The 20,363-nt window shown below is 41.6% G+C and overlaps 1 protein-coding gene across 1 annotated transcript; it reads right to left on the reverse strand.

Annotated features, from left to right (window-relative positions):
• Positions 1 to 1,831: 1,831 nt before the first annotated feature.
• Positions 1,832 to 19,879, reverse strand: LOC118125269 (zinc finger protein 516-like). The gene is made up of 5 exons (XM_035183704.2): positions 19,507 to 19,879; positions 8,157 to 9,650; positions 5,900 to 7,192; positions 5,631 to 5,695; positions 1,832 to 4,174 (listed from the first exon to the last, which is right to left on the reverse strand). Exons 2-5 carry the CDS (start codon positions 9,484 to 9,486, stop codon positions 4,124 to 4,126), a joined length of 2,739 nt encoding a protein of 912 aa, XP_035039595.1. The 5' UTR covers positions 9,487 to 9,650; positions 19,507 to 19,879; the 3' UTR covers positions 1,832 to 4,123.
• Positions 19,880 to 20,363: the final 484 nt, after the last annotated feature.

A 20,363-nucleotide genomic window follows, 5' to 3' on the forward strand; every position in this document is an offset into this window, starting at 1 on the left:
AATTCCTCCAACTTCCCTGTCTTTAGGTCTACACTGTTAAACTTTGTCTTTTAGTCTAAATTCTAACCTTAAACCACCCAGAATAGTTACTTTCCAGTCTTAACTTCAGACTGGTTCTTCTAAGGACAGCAGTGCAACACACTCCTGACAGCTGTCACTCCAATCGGCCACCAGTGCGTCTCTCCTCTCTGCTCGACAACATCCAGGCGTTTCCCTGTCAGACAACATATGCCGCTGCGTTTGTGCAGCTCCGAGCGGCCTGACATTATCTACTCTCAGGCCCCGTGGCCGGCACCAACCCTCAGCCCTCTTGCTGTTGGCACTGCAACATGATCTCTGATGTCTCTCCGGCAGCTAACTGATGCTGTCACTGCACCAAGATATAACACAACCCTGCTGACAAACACATTGTGACAAGGACATACAGGCACACCAGCGTGTACACACAGACACACACATGCACGGTGGCACAAGTGCTCATGTGTCGTGGATGTGCCAGACGACAGCAGCTGAGAGTACAACCTTTATTCAGTATTTATTTTCTCCTCCGGCTTCCACCAACCAGATAAGGTCAGCTGTGCATATGTTGACCGTCACGAAATATATTAGAATACAAACGTTTTTTCTGCGACTTGGTGACTTATTATGTTTTTCCATAAGGTTAACATTACACACTTGACACGTTTAAAAAGCTAAAATGCAAAAAAGTTTCCCGTGGATTCAGTTCGGCCCCGAGTTTGAGATGTAGCAGATCTGACGTCTCAATCAAGCCTGCAGGCACAGAACTGTCTGGTGATGGAGGGAAATAAGGCCTCATCTATAATTCGAGGCTTTGTCTTTGTGCTATGACAAGTCTATAGTGGGAGTTTTAGGGCAAACACGTATATGGGTTAGTGGTAAAGAAAAAAAAATGGCACAAGAAATATAATGTCACATGCAGCAGTTATATAGACGGTGAGCAATTTAACCAAGAGGGGCGGAATTTGTAATGAAGCAGATCTCATACATTTGTAGTTATTGACCTCCACCTGCTGGTAGAAGAGGTGAACTGCAGCAAGGATAAGGCCCAAAACAATTTATTTTACAGAATGAATTGTGATGATAATAATAATAATAATAATATGATTATAACTGACAGAAGTCATAAAGTCATCAGATTTAGAAGTAAAATTAGGAAATGATCTGCAAATTAAGACTAACAAGTCTCCATTTTGGTATGAGGATCATTTGAAGCGTGAATACAAAATATAAAATAACTTTTTGAATCTCTGTTGTTCCCCGACCTGTTTGCGATCCTTTAAAATGAAGCTAGTTGAACATGTGATCCCTCTGTGGCCTCTTACATCAAGCAGAGTTTCGTTTGACTTTTTAAATATTCAACCAGTAAAGATTATCGTTTAGAAACAACAACAAAAAATAACTTTTTTGGTCCTAGCTGCATCTTTTATTATTTTTACTCACGACCCCTCAGATTGGTCCTCTGGAGAAGTGTCGGGATCCAGTGCTTTATATCATTTGTATGAAATATTCTAAATATTCCTCCAAAAACTCCAGAGATGAGTCTGTCAAAACAACAAGTCATGTGTGTTTACTGATGCATTTATATATTTATTTGAATGCTGGAGTTTCTGCACTTGTATTTTGGAAAACTCAGGACATTTGGTCAGTCGTCACTTTAACACCATCAAAAAGAAGGTTAAGACTTTGAAGGTTCGGGGAAAGGATTAGGTTTGGATTAGGGTTGGTTGTGGGTCAGAGGTCATACCCTCACAAAGATAGACGACAGAAGATGTAAGAGGTGTTGGTGTATTGACAAACCTCGACACTGTTATAAATCAAGAATTAACCAACTTTATTTGAATAATTTTACAGACAGACGTAGAAGTGGTGAAAATAGAAATTCTGATACCGACACAGTCACAACATTGAACCCAGTAAGAGCTCAACCTTCAGTTTCACATTTAAGTTCAGGCTCACATAAAACTTCACTGTCTCGTGGTTTCCTGCCAAACTGTCTGCAGCAGCCTCCTCAGACTACTGATGAAAATAATTAAAACAATAATAATAATAATAATACCCGCTGCAGGTTCTTCACTCCCTGCGGACCCTGCACTCTGACCTCAAGTGTCACTGGAAAAAACAAAAACTGAATTTTTTTTGTACATTTTCTGTTGTTGCTACAAATATCAAGTACTGAGGAGTGTTTAATACCACTCTTATCAAACAAAAATACCATTAAATAAAACTATCATTTACAATATTTATCAAAACAACAATTTTCCACACAAGTCATAGAGTTAATACTCCAGCAATAACTTATGTATTCTCAAGATCTCCCAAGAATCCATAACTCGATGGCTTTCTGTCAAATGCATAGACTATTTCTCTATGGGAGATGAATACATTGAATCGGTGGAACTAAAATATAAACATACTAAACAAATCTGCAAACAGAAAAGACAGGAAAACAAAGTGAGAATGAGGTGAATTCCAAAAAGTCAAAAACAAATATTTCTACAGTTTTTAAAACCGTAGTTTTTTTTTCAGGCAGATGTGAGTCGGGACCACATCAGTAGAAAGTCTCGCTACATTTTCTAATTCTAAAAAGAAAGTACAGCATTAAATTGCTACATAACAAGAACAATGTGAAAAGATGTTTACACCATTTTCCTGATCGGAGACACAAAGGACAAAGTCAAGCATCTTTCACCACAAACCTGTTTCAACAAACTGGTGAATTTAATTCTTCCTGTTTTCTCAGAGTAATAAATCATCTCTTCTGGACAGTCATGGTTTGGAAATAAATAAAATTATATTTGATGGTAAAGGCCATGGTGCCACAGATTCTGCTGTTTGACCAAAATAGGATTGAATTCTACCAAAGTTGATGCCAATTTACAGTCTGAGGTTTTATTTGAGGCTGTAAAATAAAGAGTGTGAACCTTGTCCCTGTTAAATTAATGATGTCTTCAGCACTGATACATAATACACACCGAATGACCCAGAAACATTTTGGATGTGGGGCATATTTTGTTCAACAGTGTTTGTGTTTTAAAATATTTCATTTGAGTGACAAATAAAAATATGTATCGTACAGATGTGGCCAAAATAAGGTGAATAAATGTTTCAGGTTTTTGAGTTGAACCAGTTCACCACATCAGATTTTGTGCTGCAGAACCATTTGATCAAATCGTTGAGTTTAACACAACCAGTGCATCCTGTCCTTTATAAACCTGTGTGGGATGGGGGACTTAATAGTGCTACAGCTTAGTTTAGCTCTAATTAAGCTGGTGGTGGCAGAGGGAGGATGGTGATGTGCTTTGTTAGTGACTGTGGAAGAGATCCTCTGCTGCTTCACTGTAACTGAATAACTGACTGAGAACCCCTCGGTATTCACTGTCATGATACAGAGCAGGGATAACAACAATTGGCCATTAATCACTGACAGCTCCAGGCTCAGGTCAAGTTTGAATAATCTGTAAATATGGACAGATTTCTCTTTATCATTTGATTGCCCTGTTGTAATAAGAATCATCCAGAACCCCAAAAATAAGCTTATAAGCTCCACAAAGAACATTAAACTGAAAATTTAAACATACATAAAAAAGGTAAAAGTGAAATAAAAAATCTGGGGTATCCTACTGATAATTCTGAAAGTTTTAGTAGAATCGTTATTTGTAAGATTTGGTCAGATTCTTTTGTGTGGCCCTTCTCCAGTTAAAGTTGTTCTTGCCCCAAACCAGCAGATGTCCTTGTGTCTCCGTTCATTTCCACCTGTGCTGCTGTTCCCACACAGTGGATCCATCCTTTTTACAATAAGCCCAAATGGTTCTGCCTCATTTCCAGAGAACGTTTATCCATGTGTGTTGCAGTAATTAATATATCAACATTCTTAAAAAAAAAAAAAAAATAATGAATTCCTAACACTTCAAATAAAACAACCATATATTATGACAAAAAAAAAAGGTGAGTCCACCTCATTGCTTTGCATACAGTATAATGTGGATTAACCTGTGCCCCTGTCCTTTAGGAGTTATGGCTGGTTCCTGGAAAGAACAACGGGCGTCTTTGTTCAGCAGTTAGTATCGTGCACGCTGGAAGTCGACAGGAACACGATGTGTCTTCACGTTCCTTTATGAAGAGACCCTGAGGATGAAGTGGAGCGGCTGTTTGACTGCAGGACACAGAGTTAGAGGTGCAGCAGTTAGATCCAGCAGTGTGAGTATGTGTGCACACACAATATACATTCACATTATCTAATAATATATAAGATGTGCAAATCGCAATTCGGAATATTCTAATATCATAATATCTCAACCATTATTAAAGCGACAAACTATTTTGTTTTTTTAATTGTTGTCTTTAATGGAGGATGCTAGATATATGTATATTCTTTCAAATCTTGTTTTTAAAATCTAAATTTATCATCTAGGTTTAGGTTTGTTCTTTTTAAATGGTTGACTTAAATATGTTACAAACATTAACTAGTTTATTTGTTTCACTTTTTCAATACGTCCTTGACCAACTTTCTTTAAAGAAGCCCAAATGAACAGATGTTCAAAATGAGATGTCATAACTATCAAAGCTTTAGAAATGTCCCACTTAAAACCATTAATGAAATTCCATATAGCTCAATCTAATCTAATATGATGATGGTCCAGCCAAAGTACGACACACACAAAGAAAATAGTAACAAACATTTTTAGACAAGGAGACATAACAAAATAAACATGTATGATGAAGAAAAATAAACATCTTTCATAATTTGTCAGCTCCTCCAGAAAAAATATATTCCCAGGATACTGTTTAATATCACCCACAGTGTCATCCATGTTCATTTCATCTGATTTATAATTCCTCACCCCTACAGAAGGAGATGCTGCCAATCTCCTGTGTTTAAGAAGTTACCCACACATTCCTCTAGGGGGAAAAGACAGAGCAGTTGTAGGTAGCATCAGGGTAGGCCTGACTGACAGGCGGCTGATGACACACAATATGGTGATGCTGGGCGAGTTTTACCCTGAGGGGCACAACTGTGTCTTTTTTTTTCCTTATTTGTTTGCCTCTTCCTTGTCAGAGCCTCTTACGGAAATGCGAAGGAGGAGACAGCCAGGTTGTGGAAGTTGACAGGCGGACACGCTAACACATGAACACACGCAGACGCACGTGAGACAGACTCTTCAGACACAGACAAGGCACAAACAGGAGGACAGGGACAGTTAGTGGAGATGGTCGGGACTTTTATGTTGCTCTAGTGATGGATCACGTTTGATGTTGACTGCCTTAAGTTGCACATTTTAGTTTTTAAACTTTAATTAAGGCAAAAGTAGGATTTTAGAACTGACACTCAATGACTTTATCTAAAATTGTAATGTTTCCTGATTCTGTTAAAGGTTTAATCACATTAATGTTTGTCAGCTGTAAAACAGACCTTTATTTTTACTGTTTAGAGTAAGAAATGCTTTTATTTTTAAAATTTGTGGGTAAATTTCAATATAAAAATGAATATCTTGATAAAATGTAATTTAATTGAGGAAGATAAGTTTAAAGAAATATACTTTTAAGTAGCCACTCATTTGCTTTCAATCCAAACCTACGTAGTGTCAGTGAATGCTGCAGAGGAAACTTACTTGTTTGGAAGCTTCAGAAGAGGAATGGACTTCGTTTCCAAAATTTCCATTTAACGTCAACATTGCTGTAAAAATAAGTGTAACAACATTATAAATATTCCACTCAGCAGGTTTGATTAACATTCCAAAGACTTGAAATGTGACATGTCCATTTAAACATCACAACATTAACAATCAATCTAGATGAGTCTTTATGAACTTTAGTTAAACAGTATTTAGTTTGTTCTCTCTGCCTACAAAGAAAATATAAAACTAAAGGTCCTCCTCACCTTGTGGATCGATCCGGGGGTCGATGAACCCCCAGTGCTGATAGATAGCAGCCAGGTCGTGAGGACTGTAGTTCTTCAGGAGACTCAGAACATCAACGTCCATTGGCATTTCTACTGTTGACTCACTCTTTCCCTGAGCAAAAAGGAGTGGATCTAAATAGGCTTTGCTTCCGTGTAGCCCCCACATGTTCATGGCAGCCCACAGATCAGGACCCTTGAGCCCTGAGGAGGAGTCACATGACTGCCTGCGGGGATTGAGTCTGTCTGCAGCCATGTTAGAAGTCCCACCATGGCTCCTGGCCAGCATAAAACCCAAACCCTCTTGAGGGAAGTTCCCCTCCACTGCCGCCCTGTGGCCTCTGTGCTTGGGGCTGCTGGTTGGCTGGAAACTAGAGACGCTCTTGTTGTGCACTGTACTGCTCGATGAAGTAGCTTGTACGCTGGAGCCTTTACTTCCCCCCTCTGCTGCCCGGTTATGTCCACCAGACTTCTTCGGAGGTTGGAGTCCCACCCTCGCACTAGAATATGTCCCTTCTACAGAGCGCGAGTCCTTTGACTGGTGCTTGGACTTGGGGACACCTGACTGGGTTTTGGACTGAGAATGGGTGCTTGCTGAGTGCTTTTTGCTGGGGGTTGTGGGGCCTGGGGGCTGTGTGCGCTGAGTTCTTGGGGCTGGTAAAGTTGGACAGTCCTTGCCTTCGAGGAACGGAGGAGGCCCAGTGCGTCTCCACTGGGAGACACCAGCCTTTGAACTCTTGGGATTGTTAATGCACGGTGCCCACTTGGGCGCCATGGAGCTGCCGCCATCCACCCTGTGGTTCACTCGCTGATGGATCCACAGTACTTCTGGGTAGCCGGTCGTGTGGGAACAGTACGGGCACTGATGTCTCGCCAGGCCCTCTGTTTTTAATGGGTAATTAACAGTGTCGTCTCCTTCACTTACAGGCAACGCAGACAGATTGAGAAGACCGCCAGCATCATCAGTGGTAAGTCTTTTCCCTTTGACCTCTGTAACACTTGACTTTTCCGTTTTAACATTTGACTCTATTAAGCTCTGGCTGGGCAAACATGGGTAAGGATTCCAGTATGGCTGACTGAGTAGTACACTCCTGTTTCTGAGGTAGTCCATGTATCTTGAGGTTTTGGAACCACTCTGGCTCAAGTTGTCCGAAGTGGTGCCGTGTTTGCTCTGGGACCCCAGGACGTCCTGGTTGTGCTTGTGCAGGTGCGACCTGAGTAGTGAGGCGTCAACAGTGTGGAAATCACAGTGCTCGCAGAAGTAGGGTTTTTTATCTGCAGTAAGAGTAACAGAAGCAGTGTAAGGAACAGACATAGAATTAGATGGTGTGTTAGTGTCAGTTTCATATAAAATATAACATATTTAATATGAAACTATATAATATAAATATTTTTATTGAAAATTAAGTTTTCCAAAAAACCTTTAGTGATTGTTATCTTGATCAATTTAATATCCTGTGTTGGTTAAACACAAATTTGTGAATGGGTTGATAAAGCAGCCCAGTAACAATCCTTCCCCTCAGCAACCATAAATCTACTTTAACTAAGCAAGATATTTTAAATGTTAGTCAAGTAGTTTCATGTAATGTATGTTACCTGCAGCAAAGAGAAAACTGCACACAAAAACAAATTCACTGTGTCGTACATGAATTTAAATAACTCTGATTTCTTTACCACATTTCCAATATGGATACAATTCCAAATTCCCAATGAATCCTTTTGTGTGTCATCTTCTCTCAAAAAGTGTGCAAAGAGCCTTCTTAAATCGTAAGCCCTTTAAATCCACCAAAATATTTGTAACAAAACTGTGCTTTTTAACTTTTTCATTAATGAATACAACAAACACAATACAACAAAACAGGTAGTTGAATTGTGTAATCTATCAGTGCATTAGATTATTTTGAAGCCTCTGGAGAAAACCTACGATGTTCATTTTCAATCTCTGAATACAGTTGTAATTTAATATAAATCCACTAGAGGTCTCCCTTCCTCACAATACAATGGTAGTAAATTCATCTGCCACCCAATACAAAGTAGTTACATTTGTTTTGAATTGCTGTTGAATTGCTGGCCTGGTTGGTTTATCTTACTTTAAAGCAAAAACTTTTGGTCTGTCCAAGAATGTGGTTCCCATGAAATGTCCACAAACATGACCTTTGATTATTGTTTCCCAATTTAAAGGAATTCGATCAACTATGTGGTCAAAACGCTCTAATGAGGTGCAGTGTTCTGGACTTACCCTCCTGGTCTTGGCTCCTGATGCTGTTGGTCTGTTTAGGTGAGTAATGAACATCTTTGACCTTCTTATTATGCAGCGCTTCATAGAATGCATGACCAAGTCCATTCAACAGTATCCGATCCTTCTGGGATATCCTCTTGTCACCTCCTTTAGCATGAGCCAGGCTGTTTGCCGTGTGGTCGAGGCTTGTGTCCCCCTTCTTCTTCTTAGTGTTGGAGCCGGAGGAGTCGATCTGCTTCCTCTTCTTCTCCTGCTTCAGGGGAACATACTCGCCCTTGTCCATGTCGTATGCCACCTCAGCATCAGCAAGTCTTTCCTCCCATCCCAGACATTTCTCCGTGGCCTCTACTAGTCGTCCCTTTGTGGCCAGCTGCCACGCCTGGTAACTACAAACTGGATCCAGCTCTGCAATTCTCGTGCCCACGGTTTCTTCCTCAGATGCATAACTCTCCCCGACACGTATGAGGTTCAAACTTTCCAAAAAATGGCTCTTAGTATTTTGCAGCTCAGAGGCTTCAGCGTCTTCATGTGGTGGATTTTGTGTTTGAGTGTGGTTCAGTTTATGTAGCTTCTCGTGTGTTTGCAACGTCTTGCGGTCAAAAAAGAAATTACCACAGCCAGCGCAGAGCTCATAGAGGCACTCTTCATTTATCAGGGATGCTTGGTCCTGGGGAACTCCATTGATTGTAGCAGGCGGCTCGTTGCTTCTGCCACCCTGCAACTGGTCTTTGACCCGATGAATGCGCATATGACTTTGGAGGAACCACGCCTGGCGAAAGCGACGTCCACATATCCGACAACCGTGATCCTGGCCGTTGCGGTGTCTTTTCATGTGGGATTTAAGGAGCAGTACCTGAGGGAAAACCTGGCCACAAATGGCGCAGGTAAAAGACTCGGCATCATCAGCCTGGACGCTGTCTTTTTTCTTCACTTTTTTCTTGGTTTCTTTCTTTTTCACCTTCCCGTTGACATTGTGAGCTTTGTCCGATTTGGGGACGATTTCAGGAGGATCAGGGGTCTCAGTGTTATCTTTCTCCTCCTTATTTACGTCCCCCTCCTTGACACTGGGATTGTGGCCCAACAGGCCCAGTTTATGGCTTCGGATGTGGGCCTTCAAACTGCCCTTCTGAGCCGTCCTGTGCTCACAGTATGGACACTTGTAGGGCTTCTCTCTTGTGTGTCTTCTCATGTGCTGGGACAGAGAGCTGAGAAGTGGAAAGCTGCGACCACACACCCCACACGTGTGTCCAGAGGTCGCATCTTCCTCTGCCTCAGCCTTTATACTAGCTGTGCGTTTTTGAGAAACGTCTTCCCTCTCTTCTGTCTCCATTACTTTTCCTGGAGCACAATAACCACAGCCGTGTAATAAATCCTCAAACTATGCAAAGTTTATGTTCCAGAAGTTAGTGAGCTCTCAGAACAGGCGTCAAAAAGTTGCAAAACATTACAGCTTCATTGTCCATCCTGATCTTTGTCTTCTTTTGGGAAGAAAACCTGAAAATAGAAAATACATTTATTAGACATGCAATATTTACCTTGTAATCAAATTCAGACATTTTTTATATTTTATAAATAATAAAATATATTTACTTATATATTATTATATTAATACCAATCCATTGCCTATTGAAGCTGTTGTTATACACAGAACAACTGTTATTTAGTTTGAAATACTTTGAATATTTGTGATAGATAGTTAAACTATATCAGAAATGTCTCAGTAAGGTATGAGGTCAAGGTTAGATTTCTAATTACAGAGATAACTAAACATGTAAGGCCTACAACTGATATGAAAGTCTTTATTGATACTTTCTTCGCGTGTTTCCTTTTATAAAACCCTAAATGCCACAGAATATAGTAAATAAGGATGGGCCGTAATAAATAAAGTTTTTTCAGAAATCCGTGATTACTTCGTTTAATCATCAGTCAGGGGATGAGTTACATTTTTTTTTTATTTCCTCTTTAATTCAAGGTACAGACAACTTGAATGCAGAAATGCAGAGGCTGGTTTTCCTGTAAATACACCAACAGTGACATGTAAGGCAGTTTCACTCAGCATGTGTCAAAACCACAAGCTCTGTTGTGGGAGAGATGGCCCACTGAGGCAATTTGCATCACACAGATTTTAGAATAACCTTTTGTCCCTTAGTGGAAGAGCGACGCCTGTCTGTACGTATTAGAGCTCGGGTCAGTGTCTCAAAATGCGTGTGTGTCCTTTGGTTTCCTATGTCGAAATTGAGTGCATGAGGTGAAGCATGAAGAGATGTATTCATTCCTGGCCGACCAGGATGGACCCCGAGGGGCAGTCCACTCTAATTCACGATCAATAACACATTATCAACAAACTTCATTTTACAAACTCGCACACAGACCAGACACAGCCCTGATTCTACGTTGCAGTAAAGATTGTGGTTAAAGGTAACAAGGGACATCTGCATTTTTATTGTCATCTCGCTGTCACTTATGACCTTGTGTGTTAACCATTATGTTTTAATCCTTTTTTATAATTTACAATCATAGATGTGGGCTTAACTATGCCAGCGACCTGGAAGATAACCTTGACATAAGAGGCTCTGATATTTCTGAGACATCTGACCCAGAACAAATCCACCCTGAACCAAAACAAGCCTTGGTTGTACTCTATTTTTAAAAATAGTATCATTGCACACTCTGATGTGGTTGAACATGTTCCTCAGGCAAACATGACTATCTGTTAGATTGTTAATAGCAAAAGAAAGTAATCTGTGGTGTGTAGCCAGCCAGCCAGGCAGTCAAAAGAAAAACCTGCTATTGTGTTGGCCGCACTAGAACTGTCACATCGCCTCATGTCTGGCCCTCCACCCCTCATTGGGGGGTCAAGAGAGTTATTGTTAAAGCAAAGAGGCCTGGGCCTACATGTCACTGTCTTCGAATACAAGTCTGAGCAGAGAGGCAGGACAAAGGACAACTCTTGTTTGTCTTGTCAGGCTCAAAACGTGAGGAAAAACTAGGTGCACGAGCACTTAGAGGCCAGAAAAAAAACAGGCCGACTCTAGTATGATTTTCAGGGGATGAGATTGCCTGTCTAATTATCTGTATTTGCATCCAGTCGCATCTGTCCGCATGCATGCATGCATGCCTGCCTGCTCGCGGTCATGTGTGCTGATCCGCTCACGCTGGAAGGGGTGCAGTATCTGGAATATGGGAGGAGTTTGGTAGGTTTTTCCGGACATGGCAGGTGTTTGGTAGGCAGACGCCATCAGATTAGTGCATGGGCAATGTGGCACACTGTCTTCAAGAGGGGGAGGTTGTGCAAGAGAAACTGGAGGGTGGCAATTAAGGGGTTGAGGTTAAGGCGAATGTAATGAGTTAACACAATGGGGATAAAGTCAGAGAGCTGAGGGCAACAGATGGGAATAAACGGGCCATCAGTGTGGAGTTAGCCGCCTCTACAGTATGAGCTTAGGTCTTTGTCAAAGCAGCCTACATGCTTAGTGTGCTCTATATATTTGCATCTGCAGTATCCTACTGTTGCTCAGTCATAAATTATACATACCTTGTATAAATGAGGGAATGTGTGTATGTTTATGGTTTTCAAGACCAAAATCAATCTTTATGTAACATTTTGAACCTTCTGTCTTTCTTATCCGTGTTTTTTCACCTCTCCTGCTCTCATCCCACAAACACTGAAAGCCCTTTGGAGGATCTGTAAAGTAATGCAGATAGCCAAACATGTTGCTCCGGGGGTTTAGCGCATTTCTTTTAGAATCCCTCGCTTTTTTCTCTCTCTTTTCTTTGGCAGATGAATAGGCATGTCCAGTCAGCTGTCCTCGCATTGATTCATCCTGACGTCCCAACCAGCTCAGCACAAACTCCCTATGGTCAGGGCACTGATGCTGAGAGCCTGTGTGCTGTGATGTGTGTGTGTGTGTGTGTGTGTGTGCGCGCGTGTACTTGAATGAAAATATCCACTGTTGTATGTGCGTGCACTCCTCGTGTGCCTGGTCGCTGCACCCAACTGAGGGTGTAATTTCCTGCCAGGGACTGTCAGTAGAATTTGTCATGTAGGACTGCAACTAATAATTCTAGTAGCATCAAACAAGCCAGAATATCTCAAACACTTATTTTCTATTTGTTGAAATGCAGAAATGAAATGTAGACTTATAGCTAGTGTCTGCAAAATGCTGTGACCACAGACGTGTTTCCCATCATGCATATGTGCCTGTGTGAAGTGTGTGTGTGTGTATGTGCTGAAGTCATCCAAATATTCTCAACAACCAGCAACAAACCTGTGCCAACATACCCCTGACTGGAGATAGCATGTGACTGTCCTTATGCTAGTGTTCAAAGCCATAGTCGGTCGCTAAGCCTCACATCTACTGTTTTGTATCCAATAATCCTGTCGGTCTCCATCAGCTGAATACACAACCAAAGCATATAACAAAACCGATCCACAGATTGAGAAGTTGTCTTTGTTGTAAATGCAGTCGAGATACAAGGGGCTTTTTTTTTTAAAGATTGTTAAGACATATGTCTTTTGTCTTAATCTTCAGGTCATCCCTCCAGCTCTGTGTCTGTGTCTGCTGTGGCCCCTGTCAATGCATCCATGCACAAAATCAAATCAATGTTTTCTTAAAGAACATTGAGCCTGCTATTACACAATTTTAGATACAGTACACATATATATGTCAAAATATTGGATTCTATATGTACCAGAGAGAAAAATTGAACAGCATATATGGAGTAAAGAGATTATTACAATATTTAATCAATTACTTATATCTTTCATGCTGTATCTTACTTTTGGACCTTATTATCCTTCACTCATTGCGAGGTACATTTAGAAGAGTGTCCACGTGTTTGTTTGTTAGATACGGTCGATATATATTAACATCTTTAAAATGTTGAACCTTCTGCTTCTGCAAATTTAGTGAAGCTCAACACATATATGATTTTAAAGAACAAAATGAAGCACAACAAATCGTGTCACATTTTTTTGAAGGAATCAAATCTCTAAGATTTTTAATTGACAGATGGCCTCTCAGAATCAGATTTTCAATGAAGAATTTCATATCACCAATGCCTGAAGCCATTAGGGTTGTGCTACAACCCTTCGAACTGAAGCAGAAACATATCCCGCTCAAGGTTGGTGCACTAAAATTAACCCTTTCAGCATCAGCATAAAGTGCAAGCCTAGATTGGCACTGCAAGAGGACTGCCATACTTATAAATAGAAGTCACAGACCACACAGTCGGCCATATTGAGCACCTGTAAAGCATTACGCACGACCAAGAATAGGAATTGGTTTCTTATCGCCTCACTTGTTCCAATACAGCTGAGTGTATGCAGGAAAATAAAGTAATTACTGATTCACTGCTGAAACAGATGGAAATGACTCATTCCAGATGTACTGGAGTCAGACCTCAGCCCAGGTGGCTCACGTCACCTTGCATTGAGCATCACTGGAATAGTGAGTGCAATAGAAAGTGCCTTATTGTCTGAACAATAATCTGTGACCACTGAACAACTATGTTAGAGCAAAGTGCTTGAAAAAAGAAATAAAAAGGGGGTTACATAAAAAGGTGTTACTCACATCACTCCCAAACAATCCTGCACTCTTTCCCTTGTATGAAACACACTGTTCGGTGTTGCACACTATAATAAGCACTCAATGACTTGTAGGCCACTGACACATACCAATATACCTCAGTACACACTGTTTCCGATGCATAATTGACACTCAAAGACGGTTTTCAGCGTCGTTCCTCGAGTTACTTAATTGCACGAAAAAGCGTGAAGCTGCACAGGACTGTGGGCAAACAGCCTAATGTACCTAAGAGATTAGACAGCCATGGGCTCAACAGTCACAAGCACGGACAAACTTGCGCACATCGGAGCCCATCCCCCTCCTTGTCCAACTCTCCACTCAGTTACACAACATGTACACGGATTACTCTTCATAGCATGAGATGAGCTGCTCAATGAGTGGTCTTTTTTCGTGCATGCCCCCTCAGTGCACTGAAGCACAAACAGGAAAGAGATTTCGACAAAGAGGAGTACCTGTATTTGAAACATAAACAATTACTCTGTGGGTAAAAGACACTGAATGTGTGATGCAAACCCAAATGCAGACATCAGTAACGATGCCATTGAAAGCAGGAAGGCAAAGGTGAGGAGATGCGATCTCTTAAGACCTTTTCAAATGACTCTGGTAACTGTAATGTATCCACTATGGTAAGTGTGAGGATCCACAATGAACCCAACTCTCTTTTCTGTGTGGATTGGCTAGTGTTGGAGACACTGGAGTATAATCTGCTGGCATTAACTTGCTCTCTAAAAAAAGCACTCTCGACAGGGATTAGATTATCATGGCAAGGTCAGCTCAGACTCGCGCTGACAGTCTCTCTTTATGTCTCTCTTTACGTCTCTCGATCACTCTGCTTTCTGTCTTTCTCTTTATCAGTCTTCCTGACGCCGTCTTTCCTCTCGACTGTCTTTTGGCAGGTGAACATTTAAACACTGTCTTTGATTTCAACAGATCACACTGCCGATGCAATCAACAGAAACCATCAAAAGATTAACACAGATTAAATGTACCGCATGTTATGGTACACTTAGCAATAAGCAATATTCATGTTACTCCAGCTACTTTGCCATTTTTGGAAAATGGTGTTCTATTATAGAAGAGTATTTTTTAAAACAGGAACACTTTTCAAATAAAAAAAAAAAAGGAAATTGTATTTTGTGTACAAAAAATATATAGTGTTTGTTCTATTAGAGAAGGAAACAATCACACTAGGGATGCAATTTAGGATTTTCAATATGAACTCAGATGCCATTTTTGTTTCTCGCTCAATCATTAAATTATTTGGTATATCAAATGTAAGAAATGTTTAATTAATACTCAAAAAATCTAAAATACCCACTTTACTGCAACAAAGAGAAAAGTAGTAAATTCTTACAACTCAGAAGCTGGAAATTGGAAATGTTTTGCTCAGAAAATTGCTTCAATAATTAGCGGATTATACAAATAGTAGCTTGAATGTTACTCAGTAGAGCTTATACCTCCTCCAAGGCCAACAGCCCTCTTTAATTCAATCAAGCTGCACCAACTTTTACTCACACATAGATATTAGTTCCCTTAATATGACTGATTTGTTTTCATCAAGATCCATGAATTATTCCCTGGGAAAATGGTGAAAATTATGAAAAACGCCACAATGTTTATGAAAGATTTTAGCATCCACCGCCTGATCTGTACCTGTATTTAACGGACTCTTTCCTGACCCACAATGCATCTTTCCAACCAGTTCCATGAAAATCCGTTATGTTGATTTTGTGTAATCCTGCTTATAATCAGACCAAACAAACAGGGGTGAAAACATAACCTCCTTAGTGAAGGGAACTGTTTTTCTTCGTATCTGCATTTCGGTTAATAGACAAGTCGTTTCAGCTCTAAATCTCTTTTGTGGTTTTGTTCTGACCTGGAGAATGAACCATGCAGAGCTCTTACAGTTGTACTTGATTCATCTTCAATGAAACAATTTTAAGATCAGAAACTCTGATGTAACCTTCAGTTGTAGTTGAACGTTGAACACTTCACTATTGACAGTAGAACTTGATAAATCTCACTTCCCTTTTATCTTGATTACCTCAAACAGTTGTGATACAGTTAACTCAACAGTGTAACTGACGGTTTCAACACATTATTATCATACGTGTGGGAGTCGAAGTAAATGGGTATTATATCCCCTCAAAGTGTTAATGCTACAGATTGGAGTGTTTACATTTCTCCTCTGTGTTTTAGATAAGACTGATATGAATGCCACTGTTTTTTTAAAATACAATTTCAATAAACCTACAGCAAAACCTCACAACTATTTATAAGAACTTTTTAACCTGACCTTGCCTATAGGTTTGTTGTTTTCATGGTATATAATGTGGATATTTATCAGTGTATAAGATCAAAATTGCCCTTCTCCTTCCCATACTGTGCTATGATTAAGGTAAGGATTGAGGAGGGGTAAGGCGATACCTGCTTAGCGATTTTGCCCTGGAGCAAAAGAATGACAGCTGGCAGCAGGGTCTGGATTAGGTTTCCTTAGGGGTATTGCATCTTTTACACCACCGCTTCTTTGGAGTAGAATGGGCCGATAGTAACCCGACTCCCTCAGACCCATCCAATCTCGTCTCCCTCTGCCTCAATGGGGCCAAACAGAAGGGATCTGTGAACGCCTTACTCATCCCTCCCATCTTCCATCTGGACATTTTGTCGGTGTTTGCACTCCAGTTCCTCCACTGGAGACTTAAAGGGCAAGTTCTGTCTATTTTCTCCTCATTCATCACAAACTGGGGAATCTTTTCAGTCCATTCAATACTGACTCACACTAATATTTTTGTGTTACGGAAGAAAGGTTGCATCCTGAACAGTGACGAATGTTGCACTTCGTTAAAGCAATATTTCAAAATTAGATGACAGTTCCTTTTAGAAGAATAAATACTATTTGCAGTAGCAGGTACATTGACATAGTTACTACTGTGATATCCCCCTTTTTTCCAAATACTTTTTTGAGATGTGCACTGATTAATTCAACTTTTTCATGAAAGAAAGCAAACCAATTTCCTGATTAATCCGTCTGTGAAATACAAAGCTCAAGTTAACATCCAGTAATAAACGTGTCAGTTTTGGATTGTTCCAAAATACTTATATATTATATAATAGGTTTGTATTTTCCATTGATCTGCTTACTAGCAAATTAACTTGTTTTTTCAATTCTATTTAAATAACTTGGCTTTCTATAACATGGTTCAGCAACTATCTTAGTCTTTTAGTTGCTGTTTTAAAGGATACATGTCATAAGCGCTTTTATTCCCATCTGTTCACACATGTAGTCCCTCTGTAAATAGATCCACATTTAGGGCCTGAAGGTGCAGGTACCACGACCCACACAGAGAGAGACGACATGGGAGCGACAGCTAGCATATGTTAACGCGAGGCTGAATCCAGTATGGTCCATCTGCATGCTCTGCTCGGAGGTAATAACATCAGAAGAGAGGACGCACACTCAGCAGAATGTGCACCTGTATACATTCAGAAGCTGATATCCATATTTTCTACTTAAATATAGTGCAGATGAGTTAATTAACTGTCATACTCACAGAAAAATCAACCTGCTCAGGAGATTTGTTTTGTTAAATTCTGGAGCCGTGTAAAACATATCCGTGAGATTGTTGTGCTGCGTTTTACCTGTAGATGCACAGTCAGTAACAACAAGGTAATTAACAATTAAGAGTTTCATAATTACAAACCAGATGAATGGATTTTTGGGGGTGTGGGTATCGACAGCAAGTGGAAAAAGGGTTTGATAAGATAGAGATGTTGTTGTCATAACTGATTAACTTACTGGTTTTGCATGTGCCTTCATCAAGTGATGATCCTACTTGCACAAGTGTCATACGAGACATGTTGAAAAGTCTCCCTTGTGTTTTCCTCCCTGCAGAATCAGCGACTTCATCTCAACACTCGAAAGCTTAGTTTTCATGTGATTAGTGTCATTTATTTCCACAACAGCTTGTAACTATTATTGTTTGATTAAAGCATTCTCTCCAAATTATGTTAAGAAATGTGAAACATAATATTTTCCTCAGTTTTATCTTGCACAAGAGATGCTTTTGTCACTACATACTTTAATAAACAATAAATTCCATATATGTTATTGATTGTATTTGCATCCATTTTTTTGCTTTCTCACAACAGTGGCTGTGTCACCGTCTATTTGATGCTTTTGCTTCCAGATGTGCGGTCGTATCTTTCTTTTGATTTGAGTCAGATCGAGAAAAAACAAAACTGCCCCAGCCCATTGTCACACGAGGGGAGCTGCCCAAAGTGGAGATGGGCCTTACCCCACACATCTTCCTGTCTGCTCTGTCTGCACCCTTCCCCCCATCCCAGCATCAAGCCCCTGTCCAGACCCCAGTCTCCTGACCCAGTCTACACGATTAAATCATTTTTCTTTAGCACGATTTTTTTGTGTGTCCCCCTGCTACTATGTCTGGTAGTCGTCGCACATGCACACCCTCCCCTATTGATCGTCATGCTGAGGAGATTACCCTAATAGCTGGGATTACCTCCCCACATGTTGGCTGACCACATACTGGGGGTGGGGGGGCAGGGATGGTGCATGTTGTGCATGATGTGCAAGTGTACGGGAGGAAGGAGGGGTGGAGGAGGGAGGAACGGATAGAGACAGGTTTGTTTATTTGTCGTCTGCGAGTGATCGAACGCAAGAGCTGACATGGGCAGAGTTCAGGGTTGTGTGTGGGACGTAATTAGACTTTTTCGCAGCCTACATCTCCATCTTTATCCTTCACAGGCGATGATCAGATGTGCGACAACACGCAATCTGACACACATGAGACACATGCTCCTTTAATGTGTACAGTTCAAAGCACAGCCACATGTCCCTGCAACGAACCAAGAAAACCAACGGAGAACTATTTGGATAATTGATTAATCGTGTCAGTTATAAAGTGAAACATCATTTGGATTTACAGCTCTACAGCTCTACTTCCTGTTGATTCTTACACAAAGCAAAGCAACTTAATCACCTTTGTGTACTTGTGACAGGTCTTTTTTTTTTTTTTTTCCTGCTTTCTGACACGTTGTGAATGGCACGATGAGTATTAGACGCAGCCTGGTTGTTCTCTAATCACCAGCTTTCCTGCCACATGCCCTGACAACAACACCTCCACCCAGTGTGCAGGGCAGCACCGTCCCATCCACATGTTTCCCCCGCAGCTCATCCCGGGTCGAGCTGCTGCTGCTGCTGCTGGTGGGTCAGTTTCTCCCAAGTGCTAAATGTTTGGATCAGATATAAACCCGAGAGCCAGGGAGGCAGGGAGCGAGGGAGGGAGAGAGAGAGAGGGAGACTGGAGGCCATTCAGACGGTGCAGAGAAAGAGGAATTCCGTTAATCCGCCGCTGATCCGGTACAATGGCAGCCTTGTTGTCTGTCCCGTTTGCGCTCACTTAACCACAAGTTTGCGTGCGTTGACAGTGTTCGCTCCGCGGCCGAGCCAAACACCCGGCAAAGACATTACAACCCGCCTGATAACGACGGGTGGGTGGGTGGGGGGGGGCAACAACGCGGGGTCAGGCTCCGGCGGCCGCGGAGGACACTTGACTTGGCGACGTTTCACTATAACTGACATCCGCGTTACAGCCTCCCCCGGACGGGATGGTCGCAGCTAACTTTCCCCCCCCCCACCGAACAAACTCCCACACAAAGCCGCCACACGAGCGTCCACAGCCCCGCACAACAATGAGCCCCGCTATCTGTTATCCGTTAGTTCAGCGGCACTTGCCTCTTACCTCGGACTCGGGCTGGGGTTAGGCGGCGGGTCGCTCCTGGAGGAATCCCATCACCGTTAAAGAAACAAAACAATGGCGGTTGAAGTGATGTAAAACACTCCGGGGCGCTGTGCTTCACCTTCCTCCTTCTCCTCCTCCTCCTCCTCAAACTTCACCGTCCCTTCTCTCAGTTGCAGCGGAGCACCTGCACCGCAGTCCCGTCCTCCTCCGCCTCCGCCTCCTCCTCCCCGGGCAGACAGCAGCAGCAGCGGCGGCGGCAGCAGCGGTCGTCGTCGGGGGGGATGAGTGACGCCAGAGATAACGTTATTAACGGTAATGGAGAGCCGGCGTGCGCGCGCGTCACCGCCTCGTTCACCGCAACCTGCAGCCACCGAGAGGTGACACGTGGGCGCGCGCGGGATGTTGCCAACACTTGGCTTTGATCGAGTCTTTGATTCGTTACTAGTGGTGATGGTGGAGCATCAGTGGGGTCCGTGAGAAGATGGGCCCCTGGGTATAGAAAGACAGGGGTCCCCCAGCTCTCCTGATACAGACCACAACCCACAGCAGACTGAAAGATAATAATAATAAACTTTATCTGTAGAGCACCTTTTATACAGGGAATGCAGCTGACAGTCATTTACATGCAATATAGATAAAAACAGAAACATGTTGAATTACCTTCAAAAGAAACGGAAAATTAAAAAAAAGAAATTAAATTAAATAAAAAATAACGCACAAAAACAGAAAAGAAAGAAAGTGATAAATAATTGTAAAAGCGCCAGAGTGCCAAAGTGCAAGTTCTAGTTAAACATCAACAACAACAACAACAATAACTAGGGCTACGTTGTCGGACTGAACGGGCCCGAGCACACGCA

Source organism: Hippoglossus stenolepis, chromosome 17, assembly GCF_022539355.2.
Source record: "Hippoglossus stenolepis isolate QCI-W04-F060 chromosome 17, HSTE1.2, whole genome shotgun sequence".
NCBI classification, from domain to species: domain Eukaryota; kingdom Metazoa; phylum Chordata; class Actinopteri; order Pleuronectiformes; family Pleuronectidae; genus Hippoglossus; species Hippoglossus stenolepis.

What these genes read in the sequence shown, in the direction of transcription:
- LOC118125269 (XM_035183704.2), bottom strand. Translation starts at nt 9,486, where the DNA reads ATGGAGACAGAAGAGAGGGAAGACGTTTCTCAAAAACGCACAGCTAGT. An exon ending in CAGGAGCCAAGACCAGGAGG is followed by an intron (nt 7,193 to 8,156) that starts GTAAGTCCAGAA and finishes CTCTTACTGCAG; the next exon opens with ATAAAAAACCCTACTTCTGC. An exon ending in CCCCCGGATCGATCCACAAG is followed by an intron (nt 5,696 to 5,899) that starts GTGAGGAGGACC and finishes TTATTTTTACAG; the next exon opens with CAATGTTGACGTTAAATGGA.